This window comes from Pipistrellus hanaki (assembly GCF_964339955.1).
Source record: "Pipistrellus hanaki genome assembly, chromosome: 1".
Lineage (NCBI taxonomy): Eukaryota > Metazoa > Chordata > Mammalia > Chiroptera > Vespertilionidae > Pipistrellus > Pipistrellus hanaki.
In genome coordinates this window covers 87,600,427-87,626,454 of record NC_140503.1, presented here as the reverse complement: position 1 = coordinate 87,626,454, position 26,028 = coordinate 87,600,427, and the positions used below count along the sequence as shown (strand labels likewise).

The 26,028-nt window shown below is 38.3% G+C and overlaps 1 protein-coding gene across 2 annotated transcripts in view; it reads right to left on the bottom strand.

The window, feature by feature from the left end:
- The window catches only part of UPF2 (UPF2 regulator of nonsense mediated mRNA decay), a 108,323-nt gene extending 82,348 nt beyond the window's left edge, over nt 1–25,975 (bottom strand). For both annotated transcript variants that reach the window (XM_084875639.1, XM_084875640.1), the window contains exons 1-4: nt 25,834–25,975; nt 20,504–20,880; nt 15,984–16,763; nt 4,647–4,807 (exon numbers count right to left, since the gene is read on the bottom strand). In XM_084875639.1, the coding sequence (XP_084731765.1) occupies nt 4,647–4,807; nt 15,984–16,763; nt 20,504–20,862 (1,300 nt within the window). In that variant the 5' untranslated portion in view covers nt 20,863–20,880; nt 25,834–25,975. The remainder of the gene's footprint in view (nt 1–4,646; nt 4,808–15,983; nt 16,764–20,503; nt 20,881–25,833) is intronic.
- Between the last annotated feature and the right edge of the window lie 53 nt (nt 25,976–26,028).

Genomic DNA, 26,028 nt, shown 5'->3' with positions numbered 1-26,028 from the left:
GCAAGAGCAGGAGGCTAGGGTTGCCCCAGGCGATGGAGAAAGCTAAGCTTCTGCAGCCCTGGTCGGCTCAGGCCTTCACTCCAGGCTACAAAGTTTCAATTGTAGAAGGTAAATAAATTCCAGATACCAGGGCCTCCGCTTGGGTAGCCAGTGGCATGGCTGGCCTGCAAACCACCACAGGCCCCTCGCCCAGGCCACTCCATGCTCTAAGGCAGTGTTTCCCAAAGTGTGGTACACTTACCCCCAGGGGTACGGGAAGAGTTTGGTTGGGGTACGCGTTGCACCAGTGTTTGGTGGGGATATGCACTGCACCGTGCTTAGCTGCGCCTAATTCTATGTTCACATGAGTACGAGGGGTACTCAACGTTACAAAAATTATAGAAGGGGTACACATATGTCAAAAGTTTGGGAAACACTGCCCTAAGGGAACCCCCTCCCTGATCTAGGTCACCCTTCAGGGCAAACCAGCCAGCCCCCACCCATGCACCAGGACTCTATCCTATCTAATAAAAAAGTAATATGCAGATTGACCATCACTCCAACACACAGGATGGGTGCCCCCATGTGGTCAAAGATCCTTCCCCCATGTGGACACAAGATAGCCACCATAAGATGCCCAGCAGGGGAGGGCAGTTGGGAGGCACCAGGCCTGCAAGGGAGGGCAGTTGAGAGGGACCAAGCCTGCAAGGGAGGGCAGTTGGAAGTGATCAACCCTGTAGGGGAGGGCAATTAAGTGTAACCAGGCCAGCAGAGGAGGGAAGATGGGGGCAAACAGGCTGGCAAGGGAGCAGTTAGACATCAGTCAGGCTGGCATGGGAGTGATTAGGGGGTGATCAGGCTGGCAGGCAGAAGTGGTTAGGGGCAATCAGGAAGACAGGCAGGTGAGCAGTTGGGAGCCAGCAGATCCTGGTGGGATCGGGCCTAAACAGGCAGTTGGACATCCTTCTTAAGGTCTCAGATTGGAAAGAGTGCAGGCTGGGCTAAGGAACATACACACACACACACACACACACACACACACACACGCATGCATGAATTTTGTGCATCAGGTTTATAGTTCATTTATTTAAAAAAAAAAAAAAGTTCTGTCATTTTGATGTTATGTACATACATGCTTTATGTTTTTATTATTTTTTTTACCACAAGTAAAGGTCAGGAATTGTTATCTTTCTTTAAAAATTTTTTTTTACTGTCTCACTTCATTTCTGCTGTGTATGTGCTCCATGTGAGTGACATAGGTGCTTATGTAGGTGGGTTCTGACTAATGGCAAAATCACAGTACATCACGCTGTAGGAAAAGATCTCCAACATAACCCAAGGACCTACTGTATAGCACAATCATCAAGAAAGATGCAAAGGAGTACAGTAACAACAGCACCATTGTTCAAATTTCCCACACAAGTAAAGTGATATGTAAAGTGATCCTATATAATAAAAGTCTAATATGCTAAATGTCCAGTTGTCTGGTTGGCCATTCAACCAATCAAAGCGTAATATGCTAATGAAATGCTAAGGCCGCTCAACTGCTCCCTATGCTGTGTACTGACACCAGGGGGCAGACAGTCGACTGGTCAACCAGTCACTATGACATGCACTGACCACCAGGGTATAGATGCTCAGACCAGTAGGCTAGCTTGCAACTGGGGTCCGGCCAATTGGGACTGAGCAAGGTAGGCCGGACATGCCCTGGAGCCCTCTCACGGTCCATCCCTGGCTGGCCAACCTCCTGCGTCCCTTCTTGGTCCCGATCATGAACCAGTGGGATCCTTAGGCCTGGCCTGCACCCTCTCACAATCTGGGCTGAGGAACCGCCCCTGCAAAGTGCACGAATTTTGTGCACCAGGCTTCTAGTACAATAATAGCTTCTATCTTACATGGTGTAAGAAATGCCAGATGTTCAAGATGGATTCAGAAAAGGAAAAAGTTTTGAGATCTAATTGCAAGCATTTGCTGGATAATACAGTGCTCCAAAGAATTTCAGAAGGTTAGTATGTGTAACTTATACACTATACTAAAGCCTTTGATTGTGCTGATCATGAAAAGCTATGGGTTGCTCTGAAAGAAATGGGTGTGCCTCAGTATTTGATTGTCCTAATGAATAAGCTGTATCTTGAACAGGAAGTCAAGAACATGATATTCTATCATGAAAGAATATAGAGACAAAATAATCTCCTAGAGGCAAATGTGCCACACAAGGTTGCATTTTAACTGTTTAATCTCTATGCAGAACATATCACATGAAAAACTGGGCTAGACTCAGAGCAAGGAGGAATGAAAATTGGTAGAGTAAATAACAATAACTTAAGATATGCAGATGATACTATCTTACTGGCAAAAAGTAGCAGCGATTTCAAACGACTTCTGGTGGAAGTAAAAGTGCCAAAGCAGGACTGCATTTGAACATTAAAGTCAAAAATCATGACTACAGAAAAAATACACAACTTTAACGTAAACAATGAAGACACTGAAATTGTTAAAAATTTTGCTTACCTTGGTTCACTTATCAATTCAAATGGAGGCTACAGCCAAGAAATCAAAGAAGTCTGAGACTCAGAGAAAGGCAGCAATGGAAGAATTAGGATAGATCCCCAAGAGCAAATATGTGTCATTAGAGACAAAGGGTAAAAGTCATCTACACCCTTAACTTCCCAATTACTAGTAAAGATGAGAAAGTTGGACAATGAAAAAGTTGACAGGAAAAAACTGATTCATTTGAAATACAGTGTTGGAGGAGAGCTCTACCAATACCCGGACAGCCAGAAAGATGAACAAGTGAGTTCTAGAGCAAATTAAGCCTGAAACACCACTGGAAGCAAAAATGACAAAATTGAAACTGCCCTACTTTGGTACATCATGAGAATGCAGGGTGCTTTGGAAAACACGAGAGTGCTGGGAAAAATAGAAGCAGCAGGAAAAGAAGAAGATCACATATGAGATGAATTAACTCCATAAAAGAAGCTATGGCCCTAGCTTTGGCTCAGTGGATAGAGCGTCAGCCTGCAGATTGAAGGGTCCCTCCCAGGTTCAATTCCAGTCAAGGGACATGCCTGGGTTGCGGCCTTGATCCCCAATGGGGGGACAGGGGGTGCAGAAAACAGCCAATCAATGATTCACTCTCATCATTAATGTTTCTATCTCTCTCTCCCTCTCCAAAATCAATAAAAATATGTTTTAAGAAAAATAAGAAGCTATGGACATGAGTCTACAGGATCTGAGCAGGGTGTTGAGAACAAGACACTTAACATCACTCATTCAGAGTCACCAGGAGTTGGAACTGGTTTGACGGCACATAATACACACACTGTATAAATACTTCCTGTTAAAATTTTTAAGTAAATAGGATTGCCAGATAGTTTTAAGATTAATAATTTATTTCAAAAAGATTACTAATTTATTAATACTTATCTACCTAACATAAATATAACTATTTTATCAAGTAGTTAGTATGACAGGTTAGAGCAATATATCAGAGAACCTACCATCTTAAGGACAATCAAAAAGGAAGTTTAAACACCTTTGAAATAATATGAAAAATAACTCCTCTTATAAATCATAAACAACCCTGGTAGGCATGCTCAATGATTAGAGTGTTGGCCTACATAATAGTTCTCAGGTTCAATTTCCAGTCAAGGCCATGTACCTGGAATTGCAGGTTCAATCCCCACCCCCAATCAGGGCGCATGCTGGAAGCAACCAGTCCCTGTGTCTCTCTTAAATTGATGTATTTCTTCCTCTCTTTCCTCTCCCTCTCTCTTCCCTCCCATGCCCTTCCACTCTCTCTAAAAATCAGTGGAAAAAATACCCTCACTAGTTGGGTGAGGAATATAAATAAGTAAATAAATAGATCACCATCATCATAAACAATATCACAAACTGCAAGGTAAGATTTAGCTTTAAATAACAATTTAAGATAATATATCATTGAAAACAAACAGATTAAAAGCAAGGATATAGATATACTAGAATTCCAAAGGTCAAATGCATTTTATTACCTATCCTATATAATAAAGCCCTAATATGCAAATGAACCAAATGGCAAAACGTCTGGTCGCTATGACCGCACTGACCACCAGGGGCAAATGTTCAATGCAGGAGCTGTCCCTGGTGGTCAGTGTGCTCCCACAGGGGGAGCGCCACTCAGTCAGAAGCCAGGCTCACGGCAGTGAGCAAGAAGGAGCAAGAAGTCCTGGACTGTGAGAGCCCCAGCCTAAGCTGGCAGAAGGACACCCCCCAAGGGATCCTGAACTGCCAGAGGATACAGGCCAGGCTGAGGGCCTCCCCTATCCAGGGAACAATTTTCCTGCACCAGGTCTCTAATTTGGTAAATAAAGTGAATCTTTCTATAATTCAAGAATGATTTACAACAGGCCCCTTGGATATAAAACAAGAACATTAGTTACAAAAGAATTCAAAGGAACTTATCATAGTATTATGAGTTAATAATTATTTTCTAAATTTAAAACCCTTTACATTCAGCAGAGCATTTCAAGTAGTTTTTCAAGGTTATTAGGTCTTATTACTACCACATTTACAAATTTTTAAAAGCATGTAAAACGTTTAAATTTTCAATACACATCTGGCAAATAATATTCTTTAATGATAGTACTTAGTAAAAATTATAATATTTGTTTTTAAGAATATCTTACCTTCTGGTGTTGGTTTGTCTTGAGGAAGATCTGGCATATTTTCATCCAAAAGATCTGCTAAGGATTGAGAATTTGCCAGCAGCTTCTGATAAGACATAGCAAATTCCTCATACTGTTTATGCCTATCTTCACTTAGCTCCCCTTTAGAATGTAGAATACGTCTATTAAAAAAAAAATTTAAAACTGATAATCCTATCAAAATACATATGATCATATGTTCCACATATCACACAAGCTTATTACTACAATATTCTTTGACAACATATTTTTATTAAACATTTTCAAGATATAGCTAAAAACTAAAAATTTGTATACAATTCACCTAAGCAATTACATTTTAACACTGGTTCTTCAAAGATTAAGTATGATTAACAATCATGCCTGCAAACATAAAATTTAACATTATGCCACTAAATAAAAATTATTTAATCTTATTAGAGTCATACTCCCCTCAGAAACATGGTTAATCAAAAATACTTAAAATAACTCCTGATACAACCTAAATGAGTTCTTTTTCAAAAATAAGTTATACTACTAGAAAGAACCAGTATCTTTATTTATTTATTTTTATTTATTTTTTACAGAGAGTTAGGGAGAGGGATAGAGAGCTAGAAACATCAATGAGAGAGAAACATCCACCAACTGTGTCCTGCACACCCCCCAGTGGGGATGTGCCCGCAACTAATGTACATGCCCCTGACGGGAATGGAACCTGGGACCTTTCAGTCCGCAGGCTGACACTATCCATGAGCCAAACTGGTTTCGGCAGAACGAGTATCTTTAAACATTCACAAATATTTGAATCAACATTATCTTTTGGAAAAAGCAATTATCTTCTACATAGCCAATTCTTAATTTATTGTGCAAGTACTGGTTATTTATCCATGTAACAAATATTAACTGAACAATCCACTTAACCAAGCCCAGGTCATTTCTAGGAGCAGAGGACACAACTTCTCTTCCACTCTGTAAACAGTTTACTAAGTCACCCTTAATTAGAAATGCAAAACGATTGAAAATTTTCAAAATATATAGTGAATTAAAAATCTTACTATGTTAGTATAGATGGTTGATATGTCTATAACTAGATCTAGTTTTTTAAATAATTAAAATTTATGCAGTAGTGTAACATTTGAAATTTATAAATCTAAATGCAAATGACAGATTTCACAAAGTCAATTATAAAGTGATTTTCAAAAGCAATATATATAAAATTGTTTTAGTTCCTTGTCATTTGAGTTTTCCTATAAACAAGGAAAAAAATGCTTTAGAAGATTTTTTTTGTGGTTATCTTCTTAAAAGTTACAAAAAATAAAGTAGAAAGACTATGCCTACATTTATTCATTCCTGCTTATTTAAAACATTTTCCAGATTTCCCCATCTTACTCCATTCCTACCTACTTTTGTGTATATCTTGTAACATTCCAAATAGCATTTTCTATTTTAAGAATATCGGTTCCCATTACAAGCACAAGATAGATCAATGTATATATATTAGTTACTATTTATTCACTCCCAAAATTTTTTTTCAAAATATGGCCTATTAGGATCTAAAATGAGAAATTGTCAATCATTTTCTTATGATTTAAATATACATTAGACCATATAATTGTATGGACAGATTAGTAAAATATCATAATAGTTAATCCTTAATAAAAAGCATTTCCCTTAAAACTAAAAATACTGTCATAAAGAAGTTTCTCTCTCCATTTATTTCAGACTAATTTTACAGGCAAAAACAAAGTTTCTTTTGGCTTTATGGTTAAATTTTAAAGCTTAAAACAAAAGTGTAAAGCATTTAAAAATATTGAAACTACGAAAGAAATTACTAACATTACTTTGAATGAGCTTATTAGAACTTTCAATTACAATGTCATTTTGGAAGTTTAAAAAAGTCACTAAAATTAAATAAATGATTTAATAAATACTACTCATATGTTCTGCAATGTATTAGGAAAAAATGTTAATTAATAAAAACTGAAGTGTTTATGCTGAAGCAACTTATGTTAGAAGGGTTAAGAATTGCCCTAGCCAAGTGGCTCAGGTGCTTGGAGTGTCGCCAGATACATAGGTTGCAGGATCAATCCCCAGTTGGGGGGCAACTGACAGATATTTCTCTCTCACATTGATGTTTCTCTAACAAAAAAAAAAAAAAAAAAAAAAAACTGTAAAAAATCAATGAAAGCATATCCTCCGTAAAAAAAAAAAAAATAGTGGTGGACCTAATCTGGCCTATGGACAAAAGTTTGCCGACCCCTGTCATAATTTGAGTTAACTTAGTATCATTATTAAATGTATTATAAATGAGCTCTTTCTCTCATATCACATATGAAAAACAATGAAACAATATTAATTCCAAGTCATATTCATTATAACAAAAATAAAAGAAAGTAGCCAATCACCCAATATATGTAAGAAATCATGGTCTGAAAATATCCCTAGGGTACATCAATCCTTGATTTCTGGAGTGTTTTTATATTAAAGCTGACAGAAAATAGCGAATAGTCCACTCTTAAATCAAGCATTATCTCATAAATCTTGTTACTTCTTTTATTTTGTATACTGTTTACTACTGTTTTATAATTTTAAAAATTAATTTTTAAAATACAGCTAGCATATAAATTTTCAAATCATAAGATGCACAAAGAGAAATTCTCATTGCAAAATCATACTGGCCCTAGCTAGTTTGGCTCAGTGGATAGAGCATTGGCTTGTAGACTGAAGAGTCCCCAGTTTGATTCCAATCATGGGCACATGCCCGGGATGGGAGCTTTCCCCCAGTGTGGGCATGTAAGGAGGCAGCCAATCAATGATTCTCTCTCATTGCTGATATTACTATCTTTCTCTCCCTCTCCCTTCCTCTCTGAAATCAATAAAAATATATTATTAAAAAATTTCTGAAGGATTATTGCAGGCAATATATTAAGAGAGAACTAACATTTATTATACTTAAAATGATCCAGATACTATTATTAAGTGCTTTCACAGACATAAATTCACAAATCTAGAACTTGAGCCCAAGCAAGTCTGGCTTCAGACAGTACTGACTTTCAAATTAAAATTACCCACTTGATAATACTGAAATTAGAATGTCTCTCAAATGCATATGTCAAAGGCAAGCTTTCGATATATTGAAGGTGCTAGTTTTATATCCTTTTTTGGGGTCCTTCTTTTGTTTGGTAAGTACTGAACTTAGTAAGTACTGAAAGGCTTGGTAAGTACTGAAAGGCTAATGTAGTTACTAGACACTTTAAAAAGTACAGGTACTAAATGCAGATGAAGATGACTACTAAGGAAGATGTGGAAAATATAGTATGAAGAGGAAGGAAAGAAAATGATTTTGTCACTTACTACCGTGTTTCCCCGAAAATAAGACATCCTCTGAAAATAAGACCTACTTACAGGTTTCCTTCTGAGTGAAATATAAGGCATCCCCCCCCCCCCCCCGAAAATAAGGCCCCTCTAGGCTAAACATGAGAGATTTGGTCCACTGATTCTGAAAGAAATGGAGTCACAAGAAATTCACCAGGAAATTCAGGAATTGGATTGTTATGATGTTCCAGAAGATGATATGATTGTCATTGAATAAATGAGTAAATTCTTGATACTGTAGGATTCACAGTTTGTCTGGTGTGTGTTGACAACTACCATACTACCGTACTGTATACAGGTAATAAATTTCCTTTATTTTCATTTAACAATAAATGTGTACCGTATTCTTCACGGAAAAATAAGAAATCCCCTGAAAATAAGACCTAGCGCATCTTTGGGAGCAAAAATTAATATAAGACACTGTCTTATTTTCGGGGAAACAGGGTAAGTCACACTGGGCAAGATCTTTAATCCCTAAATCTGATTTATCACATTCAAAATAGAGATTTCTTTCAAGGGTATTATGATCATTTAAGATCATAAAAACAGTATTTTCCTGAGAGGGGGGGAAAAAAAGGTAGAGCCCACTGTTGAAAAGGCAAGAACCTCAATGCCAATATTATTTTGATCTTCAAATATTCAAATTAAAAAGAAAAAAATCATGACAAGAACAGAAAATCCATTTTAGCTTCGACCTATGGAATCACTCAAAATAACATAGAAAACATGGTTAAAATCTTGAAAAAGTAATCATGAAGCAGACCCATAAAAAACTCCTAGAGCCCGGGTGGTGTGGCTCAGTGATAAGAGCATCAACCCATGTATCAAGAGGTTTCCAGTTCAATTCCTGGTCAGGGCTCATGCCCCAGTTGTGGGCGCAATCCCCAGTGGGGGGCATGCAGGAGGCAGCCAATCGATGTTGATGTTTCTCTCATCAATGTTTCTCTCTCCCTTCCTCTCTCTCTGAAATCAATAAAAACATATTTAAAAAATTAAAGAAAACTACTAGGTTTTACTTTTCATCTCCTTCAGCACAATGTCAAATTTTCACAAGAATAACTTAAATTTCATGAGTATTAACTTACATTTTTTTGGTTTTTTTTTTTTATAATCCTGTGCAAAAAGGAACTAGAGCACAGTTAAAGATACTTTTAATTTCATATAGGAAGGGAGAGAGAGATAAACATCAATGATCAGAGAGAATCATTGATCGGCTGCCTCCTGCACCCCCTACATTGAGGATCACGCCCCCAATCCGGGCATGTGCACTGACTTGGGAGTCAAACTGTGACCTCCTGGTTCACGGGTCAATGCTCAACCACTGCGCATGCTGGCTGGGCAAATATCCTAGCTCAGTGGTCGGCAAACTCATTAGTCAACAGACCCAAATATCAACAGTACAAGAATTGAAATTTCTTTTGAGAGCCGAATTTTTTAAACTTAAACTTCTTCTAACACCACTTCTTCAAAATAGACTCGCCCAGGCCATGGTATTTTGTGGAAGAGCAACACTCAAGGGGCCAAAGAGCTGCATGTGACTCGCAAGCTGCAGTTTGCCAACCATGGTTATAGCTAATAAAGAGGGAATATGTTAATTGACCCTGATGCTATTGCAAAGATGGCGACATCCACAGCCAATAAAGAGGGAATATGCTAATTGCTTCCCCGTCCTCAAAGATGGCAGCACCCACAGCCAATGAGGGAATATGCTAATTGACTGCCCTACCCTCAAAGATGGTGGAGCCTACAGCCACAAGATGGTGGCACCCAGTCCCCTCAGCCCTGCTGGGGCGCCTACCTCCAGAGTCCCCCAGTCCCCTCAGCCCCTCAGCCGCACAGAGCCAGCCCAAGACACAGGCAAGCCTTAGATGTTGTCTGCCTAGCCACCCAGAGCCAGCCCGAGGTGCAAGCAAGCCTAGGATGGTGGCTGCCCAGAGCCACCCGAGGCTCAGGTAACCAGGGCCAGCCAAGGCTTGCCTGTGCTGCCAGCAGTGGCAGCAGCAGAGGTATGATGAGGATCGTCTTTCCTTGATCGCTGGGTCGCCTCCCACCCCTTAGGGCTCCCGGACTGTGAGAGGGGGCAGGCCAGGCTGAGGGACTCCCCTCCAGTGCATGAATTTTCATGCACCAGGCCTCTAATATATAGCCCCCTGTGCATGACATTCATGTACTGTTGTGAGGGTTGGGGAGTCCCTCAGCCCAGCCTACGCCCTCTCACACTCTGGGACCCCCTAGGAGGATGTCCGCCTGCCAGCTTAGGAGTGGGCCTAGGCTGGCAGGCGGACATCCCCCAAAGGGTCCTTAGCGCTGCGGCAGAGGCAGAACAGGCTCCCACTACTGCCTCTGCGCTCACCAGCCATGAGACCGGCTTCTGGTTGAGCAGCACTCCCCGTGGGAGCTCACTGACCACCAGGGGGCAGCTCCTGCATTGAGTATCTACCCCCTGGTATCTGTGCACATCATAGCAACCAGTCATTCTACCATTAGGTCGATTTGCATATTAGGATTTTATTATATAAAAGTTTTAAGTTCTCACCTGAGGACACGTTTTTTTTATTGATTTGAGAGATAGGAATGGGGGTTGGGGGTCAGAGAGAGAGAGAGATTGATCAGTTGTCTCCTGTCCATATCCCAACAGGGATTGAACCCACAACCTGGGCATGTGCCTTGACCAGGAATCAAGCCTATGTGTATGGGACAATGCTCTAACCGAGCTACACCAGCCAGGAAAATCTAATATTTTTAAACAACGTCAAAGTATAATATTTTTAAACAACGTCAAAGTAACTGAATCAAAATCAGAGAATATCTACAAGGAGGTAACAATTTTAAAGCAGTTATAAAACTGTTAAAGCCCCTGAGTCTAATAAAGCATAATGAGCCGAAACTGGTTTGGTTCAGTGGATAGAGCATTGGCCTGCGGACTGAAAGGTCCAGGGTTCGATTCTGGTCAAGGGCATGTACTTTGGTTGCAGGCATATCCCCAGTAGGGGGTGTGCAAGAGGCCGCTGATCGATGACTCTCTCATCGATGTTTCTGACTCTCTATCCCTCTCTCTCTTCCTCTCTGTAAAAAATCAATAAAAAATATTTTTAAAAAAAGCATAATGACATAACATTTTACTAGTGCTTAAATACTACACAGTTTATCGAACAATCTACCTGTAAAGGTAAGGTACAACTTACCCTGAAAAAAAGTGAAAGGTAACACTATTTAATTTAAGGTCAATGTGTTTTTAAGTTTCAGCATTAGTAATGTCTCTTTAATTTGCATTAATAATTAAAAAAAAAAAAAAAAAACCTCCTGATTTTATTAAAAATGGAGGGAAAGCCTACATTCTACCTACATTCTTTCTTTTTTTTTTTTTAATAAACTTTAACGCAAATCACTTACTGCTGCTGAACTCTGTTTGCAATTATGAAGGTTGTAATTCACCAGTATTGAATAGAGAAACTTGTCACCATTCCCATCAATTAGTAGGGAAAAAGGAATTAAGACACTTCAAAATTATTCAGGCAAAAATTCTGACATTTCACTATACTGCAAGAAACAATTATTACACAATTAACATTAAGTTATATTAGGTTATATTACTTCTATGAGAATAATATCTCCAAGTATAAAGTATATCTCAAGTATAGAACATTGACTATAATACAAAATCTACCAAGCAAAATCTACCAAGTAAAGCTATTAACTCTAAATTGGAAAATACTACTAGATGATGTTTTTAAATGTATAAATACTATACTCTCCAGGTCATTTAACCAAAATGTATTTTTTAAAATATTGTTTTAAGCACAAAAAGCTTATAAACTTAAGTTTAATAGAATTCACCCAACCCTAGGGTCAGCTGTATAGATTGCTGTAATATCTAAATCCCCCAGGGGCTTAGAAACAGAACAAACTTTCAAATACCTATGGTAACAGCCCAGATAACATGAGAAAAGAACAGCTGGGACTCAGTGAGTCTCAATCAATTACTGTACTGGCTTTCAATCATTCATTAATGTCTTTAAGAAAATATCAAAGATGTTTTTACTCTTTTTTTTAACTGGTTAAATGAGCACAGACTAGGACTTCACAACTTAAGAATGAAATAACATGGGGAGTACATGTAACTGCCATCTCCCAAGCTACTTAAAATGACAAAGAGCACTTGGGATTATAGATTTAAAAATTGTATGTTTGATTTTTTTAAACCATCATTATCAGACATTGAATAAAGGCTTAAAATAATTTAACTGTGTATGAGTCTTAAATATCCACTTAGATTCTAAACTAGCATTATCATGTTAAAGAGAAACAATACTGGGGGAAACTACTGCCCATAATTTATTCCCATGATATAGAAAAACCTCAAAACACCTACTAGATAATGATTAGGAGGGAGAAAATGTTGGAAACTGGTGATTTTAACAGTACACTGTAATATGCCCTCTTAGAAAAAAGGAGACTAACATTAGACCAAGTAGAAACTCTGCACTAATCCATTCTTCAAGTCTTCTTTGCTCAGTCAGGTATTTAAATCACTTTACGAGAGGCTGCTCAAAGTGAAGATATCCTGAAGCCTGAGTTATTTATTAAGCCACATGCCAATTATTTTCCATATTGTGATTAAGATTCTCACATCCCCCAAACTATTACATCTAAGTAGATAATCTCCTATGACAAAATTATTATTACACTGCTAAGATCAATTTACACTAAATAAATAACCTCCTCTAACAGGTTAATGGTTCTGTATTTAAATGTGTGAAAGTTTCTGGAGAAAAGCCACAAAAGTGTGCTCTTTAATACTACTATATCCTGCTGTATAAAATTCCCATAGTGACTTGAATAATGAAAAAACAGATCTACATATCAAGCTGCAAGTGACCAATGGATAAGTACACTTAACAATACACATATAATCAATGTTCAAAATTATCATTAGGTTAAAATGCTATGCCAAAAACATCTAAATAAAGTTTATAAGCGATAAGTCTGAAATTAAGTCTAAAAAAATATTTCTCTAGCTCAAGATGAAGAAATGGCTTGGCAACAGTTCATTTAAGAAAGTAGGCTTGCCGAGACCGGTTTGGCTCAATGGATAGAGCGTTGGCTTGGGGACTGAAGGGTCCCAGGGTTCGATTCAGGTCAAGGGCATGTACCTTGGTTGCAGGCATATCCCCAGTGGGGGGTGTGCAAGAGGCAGCTGATTGATGACTCTCTCTCATCGATGTTTCTGACTCTCTATCTCTCTCCCTTCCTCTCTGTACAAAATCAATAAAATAAAAAAAAAAGAAATTAAAAAAAAAAAAAAGAAAGTAGGCTTTAGCCGTGACCGGTATGGCTCAATGGATAGAGCGTCGGCTTGGGGACTGAAGGGTCCCGGGTTCGATTCCGGTCAAGGGCATGTACCTTGGTTGCGGGCATATCCCTAGTAGGGAGTGTGCAAGAGGCAGCTGATTGATGACTCTCTCTCATCGATGTTTCTATCTCTCTCCCTTCCTCTCTATACAAAATCAATAAAATATATTAAAAAAAAAAAAAAAAAAAAGTAGGCTTTAGCCCAGCCAGTGGTTGCACACTGACCTATGAACCAGAGGTCACAGTTCGACTCCAACTCAGAACACATGCCTGGGTTTCCAGCTCGATCCCCAGTAGGGGGCGTGCAAGAGGCAGCAGATCAATGATTCTCACCATTGATCGATCGATCTCTCTCTCTCTTTCCCCCCTCCTCTCTGAAATCAATAAAAAATACATTAAAAAATAAAAAGAAAGTAGGCTTAAGATGTATATAAGCCTAAAAAAAATCCAAAGTATGACAAGGCAGTTATAAAACTAATGGAATTGTAGGTCCTAGGCAAAAAACAATGCATCCAAAACAAATGTCCTAAAACAGTAAAGTATCTGAAAATCATGGAGCAAACTGAAGGAACCAGAGGTATTTAGCCTAAAGAACATGAAAGAGAAACATCTGAGCAGTTTGCAAAGACAGGGTGGGACAAAAGTAGGTTTACAGTTGTTCATATGGAAAATAATACAATAATTAATAAATGATAATACAAGAATAAAGTCTGTGTTTCGCATACTCACAACTTTGTACCTACTTTTGGCCCATCCTGTATTTTGATAGTCTGAGTAATATCTGAATAAGAAGTCTGTACTTCTCAAACTGTGATAAAGGAATAACTTTTTTCCAGTCCTCACAGACACTTATAAAATATAGTAACAATAGCAAGACAATGGAAAATTGCTATTAAAATGTCTAAATGCTTATTCTCAGTTTCTGTACTTAAGTCACTGTAAACAGGTAAACAGGTCATGGCTTCTCTTTGAGTAGCTTTATTCCATCTGTACTAGAAAAAAGTAGTAAGTTAAAGGGAACCATTTTATGGGGAGTTAAAATTTCAGCTTGAATTCCCAGCAAATACATGTGTCCAATTTTGGAATGGCTCAGAGCACTAATCACCTTGGAGAGGTTTTTAGAGAAAAAATTTGTGTCACATAATCTGTAAAATGGATTGCTACACTGGAAAGGTGATTAGGTTAAGTCATTGTAGAATCTCTCTAGCCTCTATGCTTCTGAGAGGCCAATCAAAAGCAAACACATAAAATCCTTAAAGTAGCCAATAAAAATAAAAGCATACTTAGAAAATCAGTTGTGATATATTAGGTAGAACATATGTGAAAAGGAAAAAGATAGAAAAAAGACAAAACACTATGTAAACCATAATTAAGAAACCTTAAATATGTGAGATTTATTAATAAAGGATCACTGTTTTCCTTTTTAACTCATTACTGACTATGTAAATACATTCTCGTTGCCCCTTCAAAGTTTAAAACAGTCCTCACTACTCAAACCACAAAACAAGGATTAATTTTAATTTTAAGAAACATTGAGGAACACTATTGCCATTTTAAATTCTCACCTCTAGTAACCATCAACCACCGAAAGGTTTACCAGTATAGCCTCTGTACCTATCTTGACCCTGACCTAACTAAATTGGCATGAACAATATTAGCCTTCTCTTCTGGTTAAATCATTCACTTTCTATTGGTAACTACTTAAATGAGTCTGTCCTTCCCAACTAAAGTCTTAAGGAAATAGAAATATGTACTCCCCATATTATTTCATGATCAATAGCAATTTCACAATTTCAACCATAAATGTTAAACAGTTGCAAAGTATTCAGGCAAAAGCTATTGCTATTGCCTCCTTTCTGTACCCCCTCAGTCCTCCTCCAAATCCACCATCTGGAGAAACTGAACTAAAGCCAACCAACTACTACTATTAATTGTAGTTTGTTGAGGGTTCTTAGGTAGAGATGTTACACAGTAGTCTACAATATCTTGTAAGAACAAAGGTGGTACCAAATCAGGTGTCTTCACTAATTACCATATGCACATACATCATTTCTCTAGAATTATAAATGAATATCCTTAGAAGAAAGACTTCTATTAATGCAATTCACACTGTTGTATTTTAAATTATTTTTTTCATAGTAAATTTGGTACACTATTTTCTAAATTTCTGATCTAAAATACCATCGATAATGAACCCATTTTTTTTAAAAAGCAAGTATCAATAGTGATATCAATAAATTAAAATACAAAACAATGAGAGCAAAGAGTGGGAATAAACACACAGAAAAAGAATAGCAGATAAGTTAAAGTGATAGAAAAAAAAGAAAACTTATCCCTCAACAGTGACTTTTTAAATCACAAGAAAACAAATCCAAAGTAAAAATCACGATATGCTTGCCAGCTTTCTTTTAAAATCAGACTCAAAAATCTATGAATAGACTCAGTTAACATGAGTACTTAAATTGTTACACTTTGAAATTTTCCTGGAATGTTAAGAAATCACCTGCAATGAGCCCTTTTCCACAAGTTCTTTCAGAGGAATGAAGACTTTAAACATTTTTAAGTATGAGCTCCAAAATAAATTCTCAATTCTGAGAAACATTTGAAAATCACCTGTTTTGTCTCTCAGTATTCTGTAGCTCCCTGTGGTCCCTTTTCAGATGTTTGGTCAAAGATGTAAAGTATTCTTTTAAAAGATTCTGGAAAGGTTGTTGTTTCTCTGGACTAATTATCTCACTAGGAGGAAAAGTCAAATTAAACTTCTCTGCAGCACTCTTTACTTTCCTTGGTATAAGTCCAGCAATATCATCTCCACAATGTCGACAAAAACTAATCACCACAGAAACATGAGTATGTGATTCCCGATCAGCATTAATAATATTTTTAAGCTGTTCATAGATTAAAGAAAGACCTTCTTTGTCAGTGAAAATCCCAACTATTGTCAATTCCGCAATAAAACGTAAATCAGTTCTTAATTTGGTAATGTTAGGTGTTTTCTCTTCTTTCCTTGCTTCAAAATGTTTTTTCCAAACCTGTAGAAGTGATGGAGCAAAGTCGACATAGCGCTGGTGAAACAGAGAGCATAAGTGCACAGCACAATTCACATCAGATATTTTTAGCTTTGCTTCCACAATAGAAGCTACAGCTTCTGCAATGTATTTACTTAAATTTAGGCCACTAAAATCATGGGACAAGGAGTCTCTCTGTTGCTCCGTAATAGTTTTTAGTTTCTTGACAAAAGCAGTATTTTTCTTCAAACTTGAGTCTAGTCGGCTAAAGAAATTTTCCTCTGGTCGGTTGTCCGGAGCATTTTGGTTTTTGCTGCGAAGCTCCTTTCTTAACTGATGTCGTTCCCATGCTTCCTGATGAAGCTGAAGAGATTCCTCTTTCTCTCTATATAAAAAAAAGCAAACAAATAAAATACCCTGTTTACTTCAAAGCATCACTGCCAAAACCCATATAAGTGAAAGTCAATGAAAAGTAATCACATAAGCATCACAATCTCATTAAGAACAAAAAATGCAAAAGGCCCTTTCACTACTTTTAAAGACATTTTATTAATGACTTAAGATATGAACTCTGTACTGATAATACCATATATGGTAGAGGAGATGTTTTAAATAATTAAATTAAAAATCAGTCTGCCAACTGGTAAGCTAAATGGATAAAGCACTTTTATTTGGCATTTATACCTCAATGAAGCTGAAAAAAATAAACAAACAGATAAAGCACATGATGCTTAATATGAAAAATCCTCCTATATTATAAAAACATAGTATGCAAATTGTCCCCTTGAATGGGAGGTCATTTAGGAATTCGACCAGGGGGCGGGGCTGGCCTGGGGAAAGGAGGAAGGCCCCAGTCAGCAGTGGCAGTGGCAGCAGCCGGGGAAGGGAGGGAGGCCCCGGCTGGCAGCCAGCAGCCACTAGGGACCCTGTTAGTGTACCAATTTTGTGCACTGGGCCTCTAGAATATAACAAAAGGCTAATATGCAAATTGTCTCCTTGGGAGTTCAACCACTCACTCTAACACAGGGGTCTTCAAACTACGGCCCGCGGGCCACATAGGGCCCGCAGAGGAGCCTGATCCTGCCCGCCAGGTTTTTTGGGCAGTGAGCGCAGCCGAGGTGTTACAGTAGGAATTAGTAGTTCATATAGTCCGGCCCTCCAGCTCTCTGAGGGACCGTGATCTGGCCCCCACTTTAAAAAGTTTGAGGACCCCTGCTAACATGTGGTGACCACCAGGGAATGGCACGGAATGAAGGCAGGACCTGGCCGAAAGCCGGTAGCTGGTGTAAGGAAGTTCCCTTGTGCTCTGATCACCGACCAGGCCTAGGGAGCCTACCTATGCACAAATTTTGTGCACCAAGCCTCAAACCTAAAACTGCCCTCACTGGTGTTGCTCAGCACTCAATTGCTCAATGGTCTCTATGCACCAGAGTCTCAGGTTCAGTTTCCAGTCAAGGACACATACCTGGATTGCAGGTTCTCAATCCCCAGCCACAGTTGGGGCGTGTGCAAGAGGCAACCAATGTCTCTCTCATCACATCAATGTCTGCCTCTCTCTCTGTCTCTTCTCCCTCTTACCCCCTTCCTCCCTGGAGGATATCCTTGGGAAAAATATCCTTGGGTGAGAATTAACAAAAACAAACCAAAAAAAAATACATTAAAAATGTTTTGAGACAGTACCATTTTTCCGTACTTAAGCATTAACCAAACCTTTAATTAAGTACCTTGTTACATTTCAAGTGTAACTTTAAAAATTTGGAAAGGAACTAGAAGAAAATTATATGGTAAAAGCCCTGCAAACTCAGTGTATCCTGAAAAGAATAGTTAAAAACAAATCTACCTATATTCCTACTAAAAAGATGAAACGTGTTTAAATTGCAAAAACAGTAAAATAGCTTGGGCAGAAGTAAAAAAGGGGATAACCTGACTTTGAGGTTTCTAAGACACCAAAATACGTAACTTTTAAATATTTATTCCATAAAAAGTAGATTTTCATCTTCCTGAGATAACTATCCTTGAGCCACCTGTAATTCTCATTTTTTTCCCCACTACAAGCCACAATGTTAACAAAAGTTGCATCCATCACTAGGAATAGGGACATGTGAACATTTCTTGAAAGTCTCCCAGCCACAAACAAACACAGATTAATAATTAGTATACTTTAAGAAACTATAACTTGAGCAGGAGTGCAGCATATATTTGCATTAACTGAATTTTCATCAGCATTAAAAATACTTTAAGATATATAATGAAATATGTATAGATAAAATAATGTGATCTTTTAAAATACTCCAGGGGAACCCTGGTCTGTGTGTAAGTGGTTAGAGCACCAACCCTCAAACCCAAGGGTCACAAGTTCAGTTCCTGTTAAGGTCAGTCAAGGGCGGTCAAGGGCATGTATGTGGGTTGTAGGTTCCCCACCCTGGTCGAAGCATGTGTGGGAGGCAACCTATTGATGTGGCTCTCTCACATCGATGTTTCTCTCTCCTCTCTCCCCCTTTCTCCTCCCACACTCTCTAAAGTCAATGGAAAAATATCCTCCAGAGAGGATTAACAAACAAACAAAAAATACTACAGGGGGAAGGGGAAAGGAAGGGAGGAAGTACATAATAATTGGTGCTGCACAGATTGGGGTGCTGGGAGGGAGTATTGGTTCATTATTACATTCTACTTTTGCATACAGTTGAATTTTTCCAATTTTTCCTTTAATGTGTTTTTGGTTGTTGTTTTAAGCTCTTTGTATTTGAAGGGAGAGGGAACAAAAGTTACAGTGAAATTAAATACCTTTGTGAATTTTTAAAGAAAAAGAAAATATAAAATAAGCAAGAAGCGCCACTGGTGTGGATCAGTGGTTGATCATGGATCCATGAACCAGGAGATTAAGGCACATGCCTAAATTGCAGGCTCAATCCCCAGTAGGTGCCATGCAGGAGACAGCCTATTGATGATTCTCTCTCATCATTAATGATTTCTACCTCTTGTTCTCTCTCCTTTCCTCTCTCTGAAATCAATAAAAAAAAATATTTTTAAAGAATTTGTTTTAAAAAAAAAAAAAAAAGGAAAGAAACTCTCAAGAATCATGGTTCTGAATATTCCAAACCTAGAATACATTACTATTGCCTTCCAAACTTAAGGGTCAATTCCTCATTAAAAATAGAAGTACTGCCCTGGCAAGTGTAGTTCAGTTGATTGGCCGAGATCCCATGCACTGAAAGGTTGCCGGTTTGATTCCTGATCGGTGCACATGCTCAGGCTGTGGGCTCCATCCCAGGTAGGGGGCAGGCAGGAGGCAGTCAATCAATGCTCTCACAACAATTATTTCTCTCTCCCTCTCCCTTTCTCTCTATAAAAATCAATAAAAAAAAATTTTTTTTTAAATAGAAGCACTATGCTAAAGAACTTTTGTAAGAAAGTAGATGGCTGAGCTACTCCAGAGATCCATAATAACTTACGTTTGCAAACAGCAATATATGTAAAGAGAAGAGTTCCTGCCATTCAATAACTGTCATTTGCACTACATCCTAGTAGTCTTCCTATGAAAACTACCTGTTTTTCACCATTTACTATATTATTTGCATAGATTTACAAGGTTAAAAATAAGTTTAGATAAAGGTAAGAATGGGTGGCATTACAGAATTATACTTAAGGACAAAGGTTCAAATCCTAGTGCACTGCTGTTTACTATGACCTCGGGCAAGTTACTTAACCTCTTTAACTTTTATCAATCTGTAATATAAGGATCATAAAACTTCATTAGGACTGTCTTAAGTATCCGTACTGATACACTTCCTAGTGCCAAGCACATAGTAAGAACTCAACAAATAGCAGCCATTAAGAACTAAAGATTTTTCAACTTAAAAAGAGAATGTACCATAAAAAAATTGAAACTTTAAAAAACAAATTAATTCAGATTACCCTCTATCTCAAAAATATATTAAAGACTACTATTTAATTCAAAGAATTAAAGCACCATAGGCATGCCTCCAGTCAGTGAAACTAACAGAATATACAAAATATTCCCAACTCTTAAATAACTGTTCTCCCAAGTTTTATTTATATAATCATTTTTTCCAAATATTTCCACCTTCCCATTTCTCACATCAATCTTTAAAATAATGTTCTTACTTCAACTGGGCAGCTTCTTCCTCTTGCTGTCGTTTTGCCTGCTCTTCCTGCTTCTTTCTCTCTTCTTCAAGTTTCTTTTTTTCTTCTTCCTCTTTTTTCTTTAATTCCTCTTCTGCCTTTACCTTTTCTTCTTCTTTTTTCTTGCGTTCTTTGTCTTCTTTTTTCCTCTTATCTTCTTCCAGTTTCTTCTTTTTATCTTCAGGGACCTTAATAACCTCTTTCTTGGCAGGGAGCTTGATCTCTTCTTTTGGTTTCTCCCTGCTACTCACTGGCCGCCTTTCACCACAATCTTTTTCCTTGTTGTTTAGCAAAGATTCTTTTTCTTCCATACTTGCCGGCTTTTTACGCTCAGCTGGCATTATGTTACCCAGGACAATCTGTAAGAGTAAAAGAATGTCAGTATTGTAGAATCAGATGCAGTGACTTTTTTTTTTTTTTTTTAGCAATATGACACTATTTTAAGCAGAACATCTTAATGCAATTTGGCAATTGTGAGATTAAATAAATGCATGCAAAATGAATACTATTTCTGTGGTAAAATAATTTATTGGTCACTTTCCACACTCTATCATTATTAGTTATGCCTATGTCTAAGTACTTTTTTATTAACAAAAACCTCAAACAGAAACAGAAGTAGAGAACACAATATAAGGAGCTTCCTTCCATATACGTAGCACGCTAATTCAATCATTATCAACTGTAAAATAACATATCATTTAATCATTAATATTTTAGTAATGTATCAGACATTTTGAATCAGTATTAACCCCAACATTTCACATCCTTTAAGAGACCCCAGTGACACTATTTCGCATAATATTCAATAAAATTTAAATTGGAGCATAAATGAGTTCTTGCCCCCTACAAATCAACTAACAAAATAGAAGACTAGCCGGGACTGGTTTGGCTCAATGGATAGAGCGTCGGCTTGGGGACTGAAGGGTCCCGAGTTCGATTCCGGTCAAGGGCATGTACCTTGGTTGCAGGCATATCCCCAGTAGGGGGTGTGCAAGAGGCAGCTGATCGATGACTCTCTCTCATCGATGTTTCTAACTCTCTATCTCTCTCCCTTCCTCTCTGTATAAAATCAATAAAATATATTTAAAAAAAAAAATAGAAGACTCACAAATGTTACCTCATTCTTCTAAACTTGTGAAACTTTCAAATTCAAAAACTGTCAACTATCTCAAATTAGATAGACTTTTAATCTCTTCATTAACAATAAACTCATTTCTAAAAATAAATATCTCTTAGAATGTAATTTTTTATGGACATTGCTCCATGTTTTAACTCCTAAATCATGAAAAAGTTGTATAAGAAAAATCAAAACATTTTCTATTTAACTTCCTAGTTCTTTATTAAAAACTAAACTTACATATATTCGTAAATATTTTCAAATATAGGTTTTAAATTAAAGCAATAAAAACTAGATTATCAAGCAAAACATTTGCAATAGTATTTTATTACTTACTAACACACAAAGCATTTATTTTAGCACTCTAATAAAATGTTATCACAGAAGACAACCCAAGCCAGCAGACTGCACTTGAGTAATTTTTGAAGGCACATGTCATTCTGTACCTTTTCTGTCACCTCTTCCTTCCCTTTTTTCTTTTATTCTCTTACTTTCCTCCATGTTAATCCTATTTAAGCAATCATTGCAATATGAAAGAGCATAACTTACACATGTGGCAAGATTGTTAATATTTATATTATCAATTCTTATACGCTTCAATTAAAAACCCTCCTTTAACGTGAAAATATTATGCCCTAAAGCAAGCAAACTTTTCAAGGAGGTAATAGCTACCACTCACTGGTCCATTGTAAACATACACTTTATCTCTTCTAATACTGAAATCTTTATGAGGTGGGTATTAATTTCCCTATTTTATAAATGTGTAAACTGAGACTTGACCAAGTAACCTGACCAAGGCCCCTATAGTCAGTGACAGAGATGGAATCTGATGAACCCATATTCTTAATCAAAGTTATTAAGAACCGTGAGAGTACTAAATGATGAGTTGGAAGACTTCGTGATAGATATTAAGAAAAATCACAGAATTATTAATCTTAGAGTAGAAAGAGTCCCTGATAATGATTAAGCAGTTTTTACATTGTTTTTAAATTTTGGCAGATTCTACCTTAATAGGGGCAAGTTAATTTTTTTTAAAATATATTTTATTGATTTTTTTACAGAGAAGAAGGGAGAGGAATAAAGAGTTAGACACATCGATGAGAAGAATCATCGACCAGCTGCCTCCTGCACACTCCCTACTGGGGATGTGCCCAGAACCAAGGTACATGCCCTTGACCAGAATCGAACCTGGGACCTTTCAGTCCACAGGTCAACGCTCTATCCACTGAGCCAAACCGGTTTTGGCGTGGGGCAAGTTAATTTTTAAGATACCAATACAATCTTATTTATGATATTCATCATTATGCGTAAAAAATGTTTACAAAGATTTTGTATTTTGATATTAAGTATCAACAAACCACATTTTAGCAATACAGGAATAAAAATAAATTTATAATTAATGTCTCATTTTCTAATATAAAATTAGATACCAAATACTCTTGAAACATTAAAAAATTTACTTGAAATCTGACAAATTCATACATGATAAAGGATTATCATTTATTAGCTCACCAAAGTCTCCCAAATGTTTGTGACTCTCTATAGCTTTCATTTTTTTTAAAATATATTTTATTAATTTTTTTTTTTTTTTAACTGTCTGCCCCGTATCTGTCCGTTATGATTTCACTCAATTCGTCCCGGTCATCAAAAGGCAGTTTATTCTAGGGAGGTATAGTGACAATCAGAGCAATACTTAGCTCAATTTGTGTATCATCCCCCCGGTATTTTATTGATATTTTTACAGAGAGGAAGGGAGGATAGAGAGCTAGAAACATCTGAGAGAAACATTGACCAGCTGCCTCCTGCACACCCCCTACTGGGTATGTGCCCACAAACAAGGTACATGCCCTTAGACCAGAATCGAACCTGGGACCCTTCAGTCCGCAGACCAATGCTCTATCCACTGAGCCAAACCGGTTTTGGCAATAGTTTTCATTTTTAAATAAAATTTTAAGTGCCTACTACACCAAACTGTAGTAAGCATTCATAAATTAGATACTGTTCTAGAGCATACTAAAACAGACTCTAAAGAAGACCCTTAAGTCTTGGTACTGGTATCTTCTTTGTATCATTTTATCTTTATATTACAAACATATACTCCCAAGTATATACTTGGAACTAAATTTCAGTGAACAAAAAAATATGACAAAAATCTAAAGGTTCGTGTAAAGGTATCAATGCAACATGTAAAAAAAATAACATAGGCTTTGAAGTCAGGAAAACCTTAAGTGTGCATCCCAACTCTGCAACCTGGAAATTGGACAACTTCTGAATCTACTTATTAATAAAATGGAGATATTGCTACCTTTCTTACAGAGCTCTTAAACTTCTAACGTAAAGGAGGCATTAATAAATATTTATATTCCCTCACACAGAACACTAAAGTTCATTATGAGAGATTTTTAGAGTTAGGACTACTAGATTTTCATTTATTCCAGTTCTCAATTTTTACATTGAGGTGGCAAGAGAAGAGTGACATACCCAAGATTACACAACTAGTTAGCTGGTTGGGTCAAGTCTCAGTGTCGAGTGCTCTTTTGCACTATATACCCTGGCTCTAAGATTTAAAAATAAAATAAATATACAAACGATATAATGTAGATCAGTGTGTTTGTATGATGCCAATTAAAAAAATTAAACTGAGCATTAAATTAGTTAATGAAATGCTAAACTTCTTTTAAACTATTTTAATAAATCCATGTTACGTAAAGTGTTTCAAAAAGTATTTCAAGTAAAAACTAGGACTTTAAATAAATTCTATCTCGAAATAATAAAAATTAACAATCTTTTAATTAGAATATAATTAGCTCTTCCGTTATTCTACTGACTACAATTACATTCATACGGTCCCTAAAAGGAACCCATACTTTAGAACCACCTTTCTAGCTCCCAAAATAGTGTCTTGGCCCTTGGGCTTTATGTTTTATTTGATTTTCTAAATATATTCTGAACTTAAGTACAACTACTTCGCTAGTAAAGCAGGTACCATCGGAGTGTACTGAGGGACAGAGTGCAGAGAAGGGGTGTTTGTCTTTTAAAAATACCATATGGACTCTGTATGAAATCACAATCAGACTGCTCTGAAAATACTCCAGAGTAAGAGAATGCTGTTTACCTTTTAATTCAGTGTTATTCAAATGGTCTAAGGGTGTAACAGCAAAGGGGCATTATTTACCAGTCTTTGAAGTAAAGACCATCCTTAGTGTAAAAGGCTCAAAAGTTTTTACAAATGTCACCGGTGCTCAAAAATGGTTCTCCTGGTCAGCTGTACAATTTTTACAAACACCTACAAACTATGATCAATGAGAAGGGCGAGTTTCACTTTGGTCTGAAGCATCACTACGTACAAGTCCCAAAACAAAAAGAGCTGACGGTCCGGTCCAGTGTGTACTCTCAAGCCTATCAGGGGGCTCTGCTTGGCCAACCTGGAAACCGAATATCCTGCGATCATCTCCTTCTTCAACAGCCCTAACAAGAGTACCAGGAGCCATGGGATGAAGGCAAAGTGAAGGTTCGCCGGCTTTACCAGACTAAAAGGAAGCAAACCAAACAATCTATGCCCACCATCCCCAGATACACCAAAACCCCTGCCCCTAAACACGCATCTCCCACAAACCCCTGTTCTCGCTCCGTTCCCATACCTACCACGCTTCCCCGCCGCTAGTTCCCTTCCTGTGGGCATCCACGGTCACCTTCGACTACCATCCCTGCCCCAACCCCAACTTCACACCCCACCGGCCCCCACACCGAAGACCGAAACTCTCCTCCGGCTGGTCTCCCCGCTCCGCATCCTCCCACACGAGCACCTCCCCACTTCCTCGCCCTCGCCTCCCTCCCGGCTCCCGAAGAGCTTTCCCCAACCTCCCCCGCTCTACTCCACACCCCCAAACACCTTCACCCCGACACAGCAAGCTCCCCGCCTCCAGCCGCGAGGCCCAGCCGGGGCATGTGGGGCAGGCGCCCCTCATGCCTGCCCCGGGTCGGGGGCTCCGGCGTCGGTGGGAGCCTCCGAAAAAGAGGTGTGAGGAGGACGACGCTGGACCCGCGGTCCGTCTCCTGCTTGCCGCCCCCGGAGCGCCGGGGTGAGGAGTCGCCTCTTGGGTACCACGGGGAGTGGGAGTCCAGGCCGGTGCTCCTCAAACCCGCTTCTCCCCGGTCGTTGGAGCGGAGGGGAAGGGGGTTCTCCGGAACTCACCTCGAGCCTGTTGTCAACATTAGCCCCGGGTTTCCCAGCACTAACTCCAGCTCGGGCTCTCCCCTCCCTTCCCCCCACCTATCTCGCAGCCGAGGGCCCGCCTTCCCTCAGCTCCCCCTCCTCCCTCCGCCCGCCGGCCCTCCCGCCCGTCCGCCCGCCACTCACCAGCGCGGACGAGCTGTGAGTGGGGGCGGG